The sequence below is a fragment of the Mustela lutreola genome, chromosome 7 (assembly GCF_030435805.1).
Source record: "Mustela lutreola isolate mMusLut2 chromosome 7, mMusLut2.pri, whole genome shotgun sequence".
NCBI classification, from domain to species: domain Eukaryota; kingdom Metazoa; phylum Chordata; class Mammalia; order Carnivora; family Mustelidae; genus Mustela; species Mustela lutreola.
The window spans coordinates 17,409,669-17,425,113 of record NC_081296.1 but is presented as its reverse complement, the minus strand read 5'-3'; the positions used below and the strand labels follow the sequence as shown (position 1 = coordinate 17,425,113).

At 53.1% G+C, this 15,445-nt stretch overlaps 1 protein-coding gene across 5 annotated transcripts in view; it reads right to left on the bottom strand.

The window, feature by feature from the left end:
- The window catches only part of LOC131835655 (piggyBac transposable element-derived protein 5-like), a 46,463-nt gene extending 32,441 nt beyond the window's left edge, over positions 1-14,022 (bottom strand). For all 5 annotated transcript variants that reach the window (XR_009355298.1, XR_009355295.1, XR_009355296.1 and 2 more), the window contains exons 1-2: positions 13,696-14,022; positions 1,356-1,493 (exon numbers count right to left, since the gene is read on the bottom strand). Coding sequence is in view for 2 of the 5 variants with exons in the window: in XM_059180084.1 (XP_059036067.1) it covers positions 1,369-1,493; positions 13,696-14,014 (444 nt within the window). In the remaining 3 variants the exon portion in view is untranslated. The remainder of the gene's footprint in view (positions 1-1,355; positions 1,494-13,695) is intronic.
- Positions 14,023-15,445: the final 1,423 nt, after the last annotated feature.

The following is a 15,445-nucleotide window of genomic DNA, read 5'->3' as shown; positions in this document are numbered from 1 at the left end:
TCCTGGGGCTCCTGGGTAAAAGGCACTTGAGGTGGAGGGGGCCCAGTGGGGCCCAGGCTGCGCAGGCAGAGCCAGCTCCTCTCGGGCTGGGGAGCCTGGCGATTCTGAGGGACAAAATTTTCCATCAAGTTCTGGAAAAGAAGCCTGTCAGCACAGGCGTCTCTCCGGGGGTCAGACGAGCCCAGTGGTGCTGGGCCCCTTGATGTCAGTAGGGCCCCACGGGTTCCCTGGATACCGAGAAGTGGAGCGAGGGCTGTGGGGCAAGGGCTGTGGGGTGTAGGAGCACCAGGCTACCAGGAACCTGTCCGCCAGGCCCCCCTCCTGCTCCCGCGGACGAAGCAGCAGGTGGCAGCGGGCAGGAGGGCCCCAGCCTCCCTCTCTCCCTAGCGCCCCTACCCATCCCCAGCCCCTCAGTACCTGAGTCAGCGGGGCTCTGATGCAATCCCCCGCGCCCTGCCCGGCCAGCCCAGAACCCCTGCCTCCCCGGGAGGCGCTACTTGCACAGTGAGTTCCCTGGGCCTGCAGAAGGCAGTGGGTGGGGCAGGCAGGTGCGGGCGCACTGTGGCGGGTGGGGGGCGGCAAACAGCAGTGCATGCCTCTGCAGGCCCAAACGCCCTCGCCCAGCCTCCTGTTCTGTCCTATCAGGTGAGGGGGCTAGCTGTGCCCCCTGCCGGCTCCCGCTGCTCTTCTGCTGACGCCAGGACCCCAGTCCCCCACCCAGTACAGGCCTCCCTGCCACTGCTTGAGCTCCAGGCTAGGCCCGCTGCTGCTCCTGGGTGGCCGAGCTGGGGCCCCGGTGCGGTGTGGCCGGCACTTTTCTCTCCCCAGGGCACAGTGGAGCCGCGAGGGAAGGCCTGAGGGGATCTTCCGTCTGCTCAGTGCCAGTGGACACTCTCCAGGGGTCTCTCTACCTGGTGGGCTCCACACATGGCCATCTTGGAACCCCCGGAATCCCCTTCAGAGACCAGGTGAAGCCCTCCTTGGGGAATCCAGGCTCCTGGGGCCAAAGCAAGTTGATCTTGTGTACTGCTGTGTTTGTTCCCTGGCCTGGAGTGGATTGACAGTTGCTGAATTGATCTATTCTGGGGTCATCAAGGGCAGAGGAAAGAGTTCAGGGCTGGGATCCCCAGGCCTGGGGTCCACACAAGGCTTGGAGCCCTCTTGGCTGTCCCTGACAGAATGACCAAAGAGGAACCCTCAGAAACATGGATCTGCCTTGAACTGGCAGAGCATTCAGGGACAGGAAGGGGAAAGTCTCCTTCGCAGAGTATCTGGAAGCCTGCAGTGGAAGATGGAATTGTCTGAGCCATGGTCATTAGTGTTGGGCCAAGGAACCACTGGCTTGCTTCTCCTACCTGCATCCTAGGTCTAAAAGGGTGTCTGGGTGGCTCCCTCAGTGCAGCATCTGTCCAGGGTCCTGGGATCCAGCCCTGCATCTGGCTCCTTGCTCAGTGCAGATCTTGCTTCTCTTTCATCCTCTCCCTCGACTTGTGCTGTCAAATAAAATTTTTAAAAAAAAGTTAAGAGGGGGGACAAAATGGCACAGAATAGGAGGAGGCGTCTTTTCAACTTGTACCCCCAAATGAGCTGATTACCTACCAATCACCCATGAACTCCAGTCACCCATGAAATCAGCCTGAGATCAGAATTATACACGTCTGGATCTCTACAGAAGGAGAAGATGCCAGAGGGCAGGTAAAGTGGAGTGGGAACTGAGAACTGATATCAGAAGATAAACAAAAGGGGGAGGGAGCTACCAGAGGTGACCAGTTGGAAAGTAATACCCCAATATGAGCGAGAGTGCCCTGTGTCTGGGGATCAGCATTAACTCGGAGACTGGTTGAAAGCACTCCCAAAGAGCAAAGGATCTCGGGGGGAATTGGGGAGGCTAGGGACAGGGGCTTAAGTCCCCAGGCCCAGGACAGCCTCCCCTGGCGCTGAGGCAGAGAGAGTGCGGCTGAGAAACAAGCTCTTGGTCCCTAAGCTGCCAGCGCACCCGAGAATGCATGGGTCCCTTTCCTGTGAGGGGATGGGAGCCACACCAGGCGGCAGAATGCGACAGTCCTGCTATAGAGCCTGAGATACTCCCCTGAGAGAGGTATAAAGGCCCAGCCTGTGCCCTTTGATACACGCCCTTGTTTCAGAGCCTGCACCAAACTCTCACCCCAGAGAGGTGTGCGAAGGCCCAGCCTGGTGCTCTGGGACCTGTGTCCCGTTCTCAGAGCCTGAGACCCATGCATGAACCTCTGCCTTCCCTGAAATTGGTGCGTGCAAGGTGGGTGCTCTTAGACCCAGAAAGACCAGGCACTCCCAGCTCAGGCCAGCGGGAAAATCTCAGTGTGCAATTGCTGCTTGGAACCTCTCTAGCGGTCTGGAGGTGCCCAAAGCTGCTGCTGCCATGGTTTTGGGTACAAGCAAAAGATCCTCCATCCCCAGGGACAGCGACTTGGAACCTGCTCTGCCAGTGGCCAAGGGGGAACTTATTTGGGCTCTGCAGCCAGACTGAGGCTTCTCTCTGAGAAGGAGATCAGGGTGCGGTTTGTTTTCCTCTGAAACTACAAAAACCATCAAAAGCGGTCAAAGTGAGGGGAAAAAAAAGTGAACAAACAAAAAACTGCCAGAGAACAAAAGCCTGAAAAAAAAAAAGTTTCCTCAGAGCCCACCCCCTTGAGGGTGGCGGGAGGACTTAAGTCAGGGAACATCATTGACTGAAAACCCACATGGCAGGCCCCTTCCCCAGAAAACAAACCAAGAAAGAAAAAAAAAGAGAGAGAGAAAAAAAAAGTACTACAAGAGAACCACCACTACTTCATAGGAAAACTTTTATTTTTCATTCATTCCCACTATTCTGGTTCATTTTTTTATATATATAGGTAATTTTTTTAACCCCAGCAGGATGGTGGAAGGGGTACATGGCTGAGTGCCTCCCGGGTCTGACTCAGTGTGACGCCACCCCGTGCCTGCAGCTGCCCTCTGGAAGGTGTTGCTTTAGTGGCAGAGCCAGAGGGCACCAAAAGTGTGTCTGTCTCCAAAGTCCTAGGCACATCACAATGCCTTCCTGAGAAGCAGAATCAAGGACAGTTGCTGATCTTCATTCCTTCCCACCAAAGGTATCTCATACACCATCTTTGGAAGTTGGAGCCAGGGGGCGCCTGGGTGGCTCAGTCGCTTAAGTGTCTGCCTTCAACTCAGGTCATGATCCCAGGGTCCTGGGATCGAGTCCCACACATTTGCCTCCCTGCTCAGTGGGGAGCCTGCTTCTCCTTCTCCCTCTGCCATTCCCCCCACTTGTGCTTTCTGGCTCTCTGTGTGTCAAATAAATGAATAAAATCTTTTTTAAAAGTTTGGGCCATACTCTTTCACCATTCTACTTTCCCTGGGGTAATTTGCCACCTCCCTGAATTTACCTGCATCTTTCCCAAAATCTACTTATCTTCCAGCCTTCTTGACCATAATGAGTCTATAAATTTTCAATAGACAGTGTGAACTTACACTTGCTAATATTTGCATAACATGCACCTCTTTCGATCTCAAAGAAAAGCTTCACACCGCAATGGTCTCTAATCTCCAATTAGGTTCTGTTCCGGGATCCCACTGGAATTCTACGCACCTGTCCCCTAAGATGCCATAAATTGTGGTCCAGTTTCCCAGCCAGTCAAGGAAAGCACATGGGAAATCTTGCTGAAGTATGAGTAAGAGCCAACAAAAGGGAACATATTTATCTGCCTCGAATGCTGGGACCTGGGGAAAGCAAGTTTCATTACAGACAAATCAGGAAGGAGGTGCAGATTGCTTTTTATGTAACTCTGGAGTGGAGTTCTGCTCACTCACAGAAGCTCAAAATCTTCACAAAGGACAATGCCCCCCCACCCCCAAAGTCAGCTGGGGATTCTCAGGAAAACGTTAATTGAAAGTATTATGGATTCTCCAACTTCCCAAAATGCAGGAGGAACATCTACAAGCAAGACTGTCACCACTTTTAGACAATTACACTTATTTACATTTTTTCTTCCTACAAAATCATCCTCTCTCCCTATCCATGATCTTCTTTTTGTAACAGATTCCTAAAGAAGGAAACAGGTGTCCTCCCATTCCAGTTCCATCCAAAATAATAAAATAAAAATCTTTAAAATTAAAAATATTGTGATTTGTTGAGACAGAGCACATAAGCAGAGGGACAAGCAGACTCTCCCACTGAGCAGGAAGCCCGATTTGGGGCTCGATCCCAGGACCCTGAGACCATGACCTGAACCGAAGGCAGGCAGATGCTTAACCAACTGAGGCACCCAGGAAGCCCCCAAATAATTCAATTTTTAATCACTTTACCATAGACACTTTTGGGTGGCTTTGAAACACCAGAATCTCATTGACTTATCAGTGTCCTCTTCACCATCTCAGAAAAGGACTGGGTGCCTCTCAGAGGCCTCTCTCCCCTCCTGACCCAGGTCCCAGCCAAAGGTCCTTCACATTAGAGTATGAGGAACTGAGGGGCTGCCGGGAAGCAGGATGGGGTGTGGAAGCACCCTGGGGTAGGGTGGGGGGCTCTGGGGCCCTCCCACTCCCAACTTCAAAGACAGCACCTGCTTTCCCCTGCCTCATATAGGTACCCTGGGTTTGCCCTCTTTAAGGTTCCTGGTTGCTGCAAAGGTCTGAAAATCTCCTAAGTAGCACAAAAGCCATCATGTGCATTTTGACCACACGGGACAGAGGGAGTTTAAAGGAAGAAAGATAAAGCTCCCCAGAATGAGCCAACAGCTCTGGGCTTCCCCGCACATCTTTCCTGACCCTCAGAACCCTGGGAAGGAGCCCCTTAGTGCAAAGTCACAGGGGGAGCCCACACACAGCCCAGGCCTCCTGCCCCAGGTCCTCTCCAGCCATAAACTGACCCCTAGCCCCTTCCAAACCGTCTACAGCCTCAAACCACCGACGTGCGGTTCAGCACCCATTCCAGAGCGCCGGATGCACCACGTGGCTTCCCGGCACCCTTCCCTGGCCGCTCCCAAAATCACCGTGGGAACGTCGCAGCAAGGAGACAGGGTATCTATTTTTATCCTCTGGGTTGTCTTCCCTCGTAGCCCCTCAGGAGTCCCCACGCAGCAATGCCGCGTGGGCCCTACTGCTCTGAATCCACTTCCCCCGAGGAATCCGCTTTTCTTCAGCGTCTGTGTCTGCAAACCTGGCTCCTCTAACACCTCCCACCAAACGTACCATGAACCAACTGGGGAAGAAGTTCATTTCTGGCCGACAAGCCTTTAATCCCTGAGAGGTGTGGCTGATGCGGGAGCAGCTTTTCTCCAAATGGTGATTTCGATACGAGGTCCTTTTGCCTGCCGGCCCCCAACATCCCTGACTTGTGGCTCCCAGGGGCCTCCGCGCGGCCAGGCCTGAAAGTGGAGCCCACCCTTGGGCTCATTTTCCACCGCCCTGAATCCAGGCAGCGGCCCCATCTCACTACAAAGGGTGCTGAGTAACGAGGTGCCGCCACCAGGAAGAGAGGCAGCAGGTCAGACAGATCTGGAGAATGACACTGGCCTTCAAGGGCCCCTCACAAGGGAAATACCATTAATTAGCAGATCTGACCAGATATACTGTGTTCCACATTCACGTCGTAAGGATGGGGTTTCCTCGAGCCCTAAAAGGAACTCTTTCACCCGAGATCACTTGACCAATCGGTGACTCAGTTTCCTTATACTAAAAATGAGGATAATAATACCTCACAAGATTGTTTTGAGGAGCACACACGTTACAAAGTGTTTAGAGGCACCTGGGTGGCTCAGTGGGTAAGCATCTGACTTCAGCTCAGGTCACGAGCTCAGGGTCCTGGGATAGGGCTGTGTCAGGCTCCTTGCTCAGCGAGGAGTCTGTATGTCCCTCCCCCTCCCTCTTCACTTCCTGCCCTCTCTCTCTCTCTCAAATATATAAATAAAATCTTTAAAAAAAATGAAGTTCTTAGAACACTATCTGCACATAGTACAGGACACACAAGCACTTGTTAAACAGATAAAAGGGTACAAGAGGCTGGCTTCCCTTCAGATTTCTAATAGGCTCCTGTCTGGGGGTCTCTAGCTCTTAGGAAGTGGGCAGGCCGCAGAAGCCCAAGGTTGTAGAGTTCCTCTGAGGCCAAGTTCAGTTTTCTATGCAGGACAGAAAACCTGTAAAATACATCCCGGACTTGCTTCGCTGCCTTCCTAGTAGGGAATCCGTTCCCTCAAGAGTGGTCCAACCTCTCTTCCACTATTTGGGATGTAGAAAACGTTTAGACATTTCTCCATTGGTGCTGATTCCATCCTCATTTTTAACAATCTAGCTGTGTGTTCATCTGGTCTTCTGTTAGTTCCTTTATTCAACAAACACAGAGGACTCACCGTGTCCTAACTGTGACCAAGACATCCAGCATCTCATCCCACAAGGGAAACATATTATTAGCAAATGTGGCAGCAAAGAGGGATGGGGTAAGGCAGTGACATCTGAATCAAGACCAAACTAACAAGCAGAGCCTGCCATGAAGAACATTCCAGGTATGGGCCCCATAGGCATGAAGGCGGAAATGAATAGATTATGTGCAGACGGCAGGACAGGGGACTAAGGGGACACTGGAAAGGAAGGCTGCGGAGCAGCTGTCGGCATTGGAGGCCTTGCGAAGGACTCTGGAATTCCCTTTGGTTTCAGCCGGAAGCTACATGAAGGTTTAAGCGGGGAATCATCAGATTAGCCTATATTTGTAAAAGATCGCTCCTCTTCCACAGAAGACATGGGGATGGGGTGGGGGTGTCCACGAGCCTAGAAGCTGGAAATGGAAGCAGATGAAGTTTCCAATATCCTGGCCAAGGAGTGAGTCTGTCGCAGTGAGAGTGTAAAGGTTTGCAGTTCTAAACTTTTTAGTAAAGTGGCTTATTAAACACACAGCTAACTATGGCCTGGGGTTCCTACTTTTGTAACAAGTTTTCTCTGAAACTCAAAAAGGGGAGAGGGGCTCCCTGCACCACGTGCCAGTCAGGGCGGAACATCATTGTCACATTACAGGGTGTTTTCGGAGCCTGTTATCCTTTTAGTACGACATCCCTCCCACCCCGAGTCAATACCGTGCCTCTTTCCACCAACAGAAGTTGAGTTTTTCCCTTTCCCTCTTCCTTCTTTCGAGGGCAGAGCTCAGGGCTTCTCCAGAGATTCCATCCTAAGTTCGTAGATCTCACTGAGCCGACCACATTCCCCTCCCCGTGGGTGCCAGGAAATGCCGGAAACATCTGTATCTGCACCTGGACATGGGACCTTGGATCCCAGCTACAGTTACTTGTGCTGTGGTAACAATGACATCATGTTGCGTTTCAGGACATTTTCATAAATAAAACCTCGGGTCAGGATGCTCAGGGTAGGAAAGGGGTGGGTCCGCCCCTGGGCAGAGTGGCATACCTTCTCTCTCCTCCTGGCCTTTGCCCGAGTTGGAGATGCCCTGTTCCTTCCTCTTCACCTGAGTAATCATCTCTGCTTCCAGAAGCAGCTCAGGGGGCCACCTCCATCAGAGGGGCCACCTCCTCCCCAAACCCGCTGGACCAGGTGACCCTCCCCAGAATTCCATATAAATCCCTGTGAACGTTGATCCCACTGCCTCCCAGAGGCTCTTTCTCCTTGTCTTTACTTTGTCTCTCCTGCTGGACCCCAGGAGACAGGTCTCACTCATCATTTTATCCCAGCAGGGTTCAATATGTTGCTGAATTAACACATGGCATGTCCTGCACATCGCTGGCAGCTGGATGAACTGGAACACAGTGTGGCAGCATGTACTGAAGCAGGGGTTCTCAGAGCACCAGGGGGCTCGGTCAGTGAAGCATCTGCCTTCGGCTCAGGTCATGATCCTGAGGTCTTGGGATCCAGCCCTGCACCGGGCTCCCTACTCAACAGGGAGTTGGCTTCTCCCTCTCCCTCTGCTTCTCCCCTCCCTCTCAAATAAATAAATAAAATATTTTCAAAAAATAAATTTAAAATAAATTTAAAAAAAATTAAGTAGTTGTTCTCAGCTGCAGGTGATTTGGCTCCCTAGGGGACATATGGCAATGCCTGGAGAAAAGTTTGGTTGATGTAATTGGAGGAAAGGGCGCCACTGGGCATGTGGTGGGGAGAGGCCGAATGGAGGCGGCCAACATCCTGCCGTGCACAAGACAGGCCTCAGCAAAACATCACCCAGTCCACGAGGTCGACAGTGCAGAGGGGAGACCCGCATCTAATCTAGGACCTGGCAAACCTTTTCCTAGGTTTACATGCTCAAGGGAAATGTATCTGTCCGTCAAAACCACAAGGGAAATGTATCTGTCCGTCAAAACCACAAGCTTATCCCCAGAAGCCCCAAATTGGATTCCATGTAAAAGACCATTAACAGGAGAATGGATAACCGACTACAGTACCTAGGTAATGGAAAATAACACACGATAACGAAATTTAAGATGCCACATACGCGACAACAAGAAGGAATCCACAGATGTCCTGAGGAACCGAACCACCAGAGCAAGGTAACAGGCAAACTTGATCGCTGGTGATGGAAGAGAAGCAGGGGGCAGGGAGTGACTGACTGGGAAGGAGCAGGAGGGAACCTCTGGTGTGCTCAGAATGTTCCTGATCCTCATCTGGGTAGTAGTTACACACAGCGTGCTGCATGCTAGGACTCACGTGCTGTGCGTGTGTATTATACCTCAGCAAGCTTTACCAAAGGCAACGGTCCTCTAAGAGCCCCAGCGGGCAGGAATCACACACTGGAGCAGGTCCTCCGAGCATAACTTTCTAAGGATTTCAGTGCACAGCCGGCAGGAGCATTGTAGATATGTTTCTGGAGACCTATTTCACCACAGACACCAAAAACCTTACAGTGGGTCCTTGATTCAATTCTGCTTCGGTCATTTTCTGCGAAGGATTGTGCTACAGATGTGCACACAGACTTAGGTTTCAAGAATATTTATCACAGCAGAACAAATACAAGAGGGAGGCAGCAACAACACCGACCCAGAGGAAACTGTGTGATACCACAGAGTCATTAAAATCGACATTTAAAAATGTAAATGGAAAACGACTACAATATATTAATTACAATTAAAGAGCAGGTCACCCAACAAGGTGACACCTAAGATATATGAAGACTATACTCAATATGATTAACTATGATTAGCTAAGGCCATGAGGGGTTATGGGATTTCTTAAAATTTTATCATTTTTCCCTAAAATGTACATATATTACTTATTAATAAGAAAAAATACACAATCACACTTCCTTAAAAATAAAGGTGAGTTTTCAACTCTAAAACTGAGTACCAGGGGTGCCTGGGTGATTCAGTGGGTTAAAGCCTCTGCCTTCGGCTCAGGTCATGATCCCAGGGTCCTGGGATCGAGACCCACATCGGGCTCTCTGCTCAGCAGGGAGTTTGCTTCCTCGTCCCTCTCTCTGCCTGCCTATCTGCCTACTTGTGATCTCTATCTGTCAAATAAAATAAATAAAATCTTTTAAAAAAATAAAATAAATAAAATAAAACTGAGTACCAGACCCCGCACAACCCCCAGAATCCCCATGGATTCAGAGCCCTGCTGCCTGCAGAAGCACTCTATCAACACTCATCACAGTGGCTGAGACAGATTAAATAAAGAGATAACATTCCAGATTTCCTGTCTCTTATCCGACTGTGCAGATTGGTTACACAAATCCAAATCCTTACCTGCATTAGACCTCACTGAACTGCGTACGCCCTGAGAAAAAGTTACAAGCAATTCCCTGTAAAAATACGAAAGTATTTCTGACAGCAAAAGTTTTCAGATGCTGTAAAGAAAAAAAAAACTAAAAAGGCACGACTTTCCCTGATTAATCAAGTCTCCCTCAAGAGAAGGCTACCACTTCCCCAGGTAATCTCATCACCTCAGACGAAACCATGTTTCTCTGTGAAGTGGAGGTGATCGCGGCTCTCTCGGAGTACTCGCAAAGGTTTGGCGTGGTTATGAAACAGAACGCTATGACTGGGGCCCGCTGGTTGTGGTCACCGTCATGCCCACAGCCTGAACACCACCTCCTTCCAGAAAGCTCCCTTCTCTGAATTCTGTGTGGTAGGGGCACGTGGCTGACTATTAGGGAGCACTGCATAAGGCGTACCCTGTCACTCGCCCAGACACCCAGCTCCTCCCGGAGCCACCGAATGCCATACAGAGCTAAAGCTGGGAGCAGGGGCTCACCGTGGACACCAATGACGAGGGCCCAGGTACCTCAGCTCACAAACCCATTACGAGCTTATACATTTAACTCTAGCTTTAAGATGTTTCTCCTCTTACTTCTCAGTCAAAAAAGACTTTAAGCCGAGTAAACCAACAACAAACCCTAAGATAAAACATTTAACCGTGTTAATTTCCAAAGACCGTAGGTCTTTGGTCTTCAGCTTCTCAAGGTCACACCTCCCTGATGAATGATTACCGAGGGTTGCTGACATGGTACACAGAGAAAACACTCTTTAGGATGTCCAGCCTCTAAGAGAAAAAGCAAACAGCTCAGAATCCAGCCAGCCACGGCAAAGGAACCACCGACAAAGCCAAACACAGAGGGGCCCCTGAGCATCTGGGAATCTGCCTGTTCCTTTGTCCCCTCAGAGGGAACGAGTCACAAGACAGCTCAGAATGGGAAATGAAAAGGGCAGAAGCCCGGAAAGCAGCGGGTCCTGAATTTCATGCTGCTTCCAAGGAGTGAGCCCGCCTGCTTTGTCAGCTATTTACACAGTGGGCAGGTGAGGCTGACAGCTTGAGGGGGGTTATTTTAGAGGGAGAGCTGTAAGTCTGATCAGGAGAAGTTTCTGGACCCTGGGGTCCCAGCACGCATCTCCAGCTTCCAGGTTGACCCTCCCTTCAGACAGGGTTTAAGAGGCAGCCTGGCAAGCATGGTATTTGTATTTAAATCACCTCAAGGGGGCCCATATCTCCAGGCACAGCCAGAACTCAGGGAGGAGAGGGAAGGGGGAGAGGGAGAGGGTACCTCTACTCCTATCTGCTGGCTGCACTTCTGGAGCGCCTGATCCAGGAAGCTAAATGCGTGGACAGAACAGAAGGAAGAATCTGGGAATACTGGAAGACTAGAAGAGCTGCTCGTGGACTAGTCCCAACCTGAACCTCAGAAACACCTCTGCCTCCCCGCCCTCCTCCCCTCGGCTGGGCACCAGGTGCCTCCCTACTCACTCCAGATGCAGATCCAAGCTCAGGGGTGCCCAGTGCCGATGCCTCTCTCTGGTGCAGGGACTCTAGGGCATCAGCAGGACTCCCAGACAGCACCTGTGATCTCTAATTTAAAACCAAAACCAAAATCCCCAACCAGCCCAAGCCAGCACAAGCAATACATATTTATGTGTAAGACACCTATGCACACATACACATTCACTTATCTACACACACACACACACACACACACACGCTTTTGCAGCAGAAGGCAGGCAGGAAACCTGTTCCCTAAGTCCTTTGCTTTCCTCATCTGCTTCTAGCAGCAACAGCCATTTCTGCTACGGATTTTCCTATTCGAGGGTTGATCACAGATCCAAATGCCACCATCCTGTTTGCCACCCTTTCCTACCCCACCGGCCCGCTGACGTCTGTCAGTGAACCAGGGAACAAAGATGGAAGACAGGCCCAAGCTGCCTTCCTTGAAAGTGGGGTTATATTTGACACTTTAATAAACCTCAGAGCCTGAGCCTCTCTGCTCTCAGACTGGCCAGGGTGCAGCTCTCACTCTTAACAAACCCGTCCATCTCTCTCCCCCCACCGCGGGGCACAAGGGTTTTCTCTGCCTGGCATCTATTTCCAGCCCCCATAAATCATATCCCATTATTCCAGGCCATCTGAACTCATGCTTAATAAGCCATCCACCTCACCCTTCCGCCACCACCCTGAATTTCCCACAGGGAAAGACTGTTTCAAGAAGAAAAGGAAATTCTCCATTAGGGCTGGATTTTAAAAGCAAGCTTCCACAAAAAACCGGAAAACAAAATTGGGAAATACCATCCAATAACCACTAAATGTCTTTGGTTAAAGCACCTGCCTGCCTGTGATTCTCGGGTCCAGGTGTGAGCTCAGTGCACATCCAAAGGAAGCAGAATTTGAACCTGATGCTAAATGACAAATGATCCTGATCTTCATGACCATGTAAGTGCCACAGTGGCTAGATTAAATTGCTCTGATGCAGAATTTCTCCCAAGTATAGGTTACTGAGAAACATAATATTGCTTGAAAATGTATTTAGGTGCGCTCATCCTTCTCATACCAACACTCATGGCTCTTAGTCATAACCAGGCTTAAGCTAACACGATTCCCCTATTTTCCCCAGAGAGGGAGGGAAACAAGAGGACATGTCTCTCATGTTCCAAGATCAAAAACTGGATCACAGCACTCACAGCATCAAGTCTGCCAAACCAGAGCTCTGGGTTCATACAATTCTTAAAGAGCTAATTGAATGGAAAACAGCCATCTGGGGTGGAAACCCTTATGACATTCTGGCAAATGTATGGGGTTTAAAAGGATTATGCAGTCACATCCTTTCCATGGGAGGTCTGCAGACCACTCCCTGCTGAGAGAGTCCAGCCAACCCAATCAGCCTACCAGCAGGCTGTGGCACAAGGTCCAGATCCAAGCCCAGGCACCAGCCAGGGTTCCCTTTGGCCTGCCCTCCTATGGTTGAACAACAATCATGGAGAGCCACAGGGAGAGCGGCATTGGGTCCAGTAGGGCCACTCTCTGGTCCTCCACAACACTGGTTGCACACTCTTCAACACAAGAAAATGGTGTGCAGAAACAAGGGCCTGCCACAGTAGGCTGTCGAGCAAGGAACAGAAAGCATCAGGGGACAGGGGGGACTGCTGGCTGGTCTCCACCTCTCCCAGAGGGCAGAGGCCGCAGAGCTTCTGCAGGCTAAGCAGAGACGTGTCAGAATTACCTTCCCAAAATGAAGGCAGTAAAGGAGGACTTCAAGCAGCCACAACTGCCAGCAGGCCTGCAACCCCCAGATATCAGGGGCTTGACCATGACCGTGTCAGTAAGCAGAACACACAAGTGCCTTCCGGAGCGAGAGCAGACAGCTTAACGCTGCTAACTGGTCCTCTCACTCCTCTCTGCTCTGAGCAAGTGATCCTGAAAGGCATGGACAAAGTTGGTCAGATTCACTGGAGAAAACACGAGCCAGTGAAGACGTCCCGGCTTGCACTGGGCCTCCCTCCAAAGGCTGGCTGCCCCACCCTGGCACATGGGTAACGCTGCTCTGGGGCCATCCACACAAAACGATTTACGCACCCCCCCACCCGCAACACACACACACACACACACAAGCTGCATCGGGCTTTAGGAACCTAACTCAAACGCACCCCTAACAAGCAACCCCACAGGTGTGACTGGGTTGGACACTCCCAGCAGGGAGGGAAGCTCCCCCCCCCCCTGGGTCCTTGCCAGCGGCAGGGTGCCGCCTGGGCCTCCGCCTCATCCTCTCCATGCGAGGAGAAGTCGGAGCGGCACCCACCAACCACCACCACGCAACCAGATTGATTCTCACACTTCAAATCCCCGCTGCCGGGCCCCATTTGTATGCTGATGCGAAAAGCCGCCCTCGAGCAGCCAGCCCGCTGAGCGTCTGGAGTTCTCCCCGCCCCGCGCGCACGCTCACGCCTCCCCAGGCCGCCCCCGTCCCCGCTGGCCGCGCCTTACCGCCACTGTCCTCGAAGCGCATGGGCGGGCGGCCCCGCAGCGTGGCACTCCAACCCGCGCTGGCCTCGTCCTCGTCGGACTCCTGCGCTTCGGGGGCGCCGGGAGGCGGCGGGGGGCCGGGGCGCTCCTGTTCGTCGTCCGATGCGGCGGCCGAAGAGGAGCGCGAGGCGGCGGACGTGCTGTAGAAGGGGTTCCCGCCGCTCTCCGGGCTGGACTCGCCGAACACGTCGTCCCAGATGTGCGGGCTCTCGCAGCGCGCGCGGGCCCCCTCGAGCAGCGCCGGCGCCCTCCTCCGCGGGCTCCCGCCGACCTCGGCCATGGCCCCGGCCGCCGCCGGCGCGCCCGCCCCCCACAGCGCCTCCCAGCCGCACGCGCCGCGGCCCGCCGCCCCCAACCAGCGCAGCCCGCAGCACAGCGCCCGCCGCCCCGCGCCCGGCCGGCTCGGGCCCAGCGCCCGAGGAAGCGCCCTCAGAGCTCGGGCGCCGCAGGCTGCAGGCCCCGGCGGGACGCAGGGAGCGCGGGCGGGAGGCAGGGGCTGCGGCCGGTCCCAGGCGCCGCCGCTACCGCCGCCGCTCCTGTCGCCACTACCGCCGCCTCTGCGTCTCCTTGGCGCCCGCTGCGTCCTCGCGCGCCCTCCAGCGGCACCCGAAGCTCCCTGGCCGACCTTCCCGGGCGCGAGCAGCCAGAGACGGACCCCGCCTCCTCGCACCTCCGGCCTGCCGGCCAATGGGGAGCAGGCCAGGGCGGGGCTTGCGCGGGGCATGCCCCACACCCCTAGGCAGAGCGGGGCGAGGAGAGAAGCGGCGGCTGCTGCGGCGGCGGCAAGGGGGAGGGCGGTCGGTGGCGTCCTCGCCTGCGGCACGTGTGGCCCGGGACGGCCACACGCAGGCCCCGCGCGGCCCCGCAGGGGGAAGGGAGGAACCGAGTCGGTGTCGGGGCTTGGGGGGGACGCAGCCGATCTTCCCGCCGCCCGAGCCGGCTCACGGAGTATGAAGCCCCCGCTCTCGGTCCCCTTTCGTAGTCGTCGCCGGCGGCGGCGGCGGCGGGGAGCTGTCCGCCCCAGTGGTTCTGAACCAGGCGCTGCGAAATTCCAGGTATGCGCCGGGCCTGAGGGTCACGATTTCCCCGGCTGCTGTGTCTGCTGCTGCTTCCGTGCTCCCCAGCCCGCTGTGCCTTGAGCTCTTGCAAGCACAAGGGCTATCTGGCTTCCGGGAGCCTTGCTCTAATGAGGAGCCCGCCTCGCCAGTTCATTCCTGGGGTCAGGTGGTGACTCAGTCTCGCTTCAATACCCCTGTAATTTGAGGGGGTCAACATCCGATCTTAGTCATTCCTCCCGTCTTTGACCTTTGACATCTTTAAACTCAAAATATTCATTACCTTCCAACATCTTCACCCATACATTTGACACACTTTGTCTGTTAAAATACAGCACAATCACCCAGGCTTCAGTGTTCTGATAAACAACAGATCAGAAAGGTTTCATCCATCCCTCTGCCTTGGCCAGGAGTGCGTGGCACTCATTCCGTTGATGACGATACACATGATCGGGCGTTTCTTGCTCCTCTCTCCCTCCCACAATAATGCAATAAGTCACAATGATGGTAATTGGGCCATAAAGTCACTTGCGCTCTGAAATAAAATAAATCTACAGAGATGTGAAGGGCTTGCAAATCCTACTGGGTATTAACTAAATAAGGATTACACGAAAGGGAAAGGCATATTGCTATTTCATGCATAAAGGATGCAGATG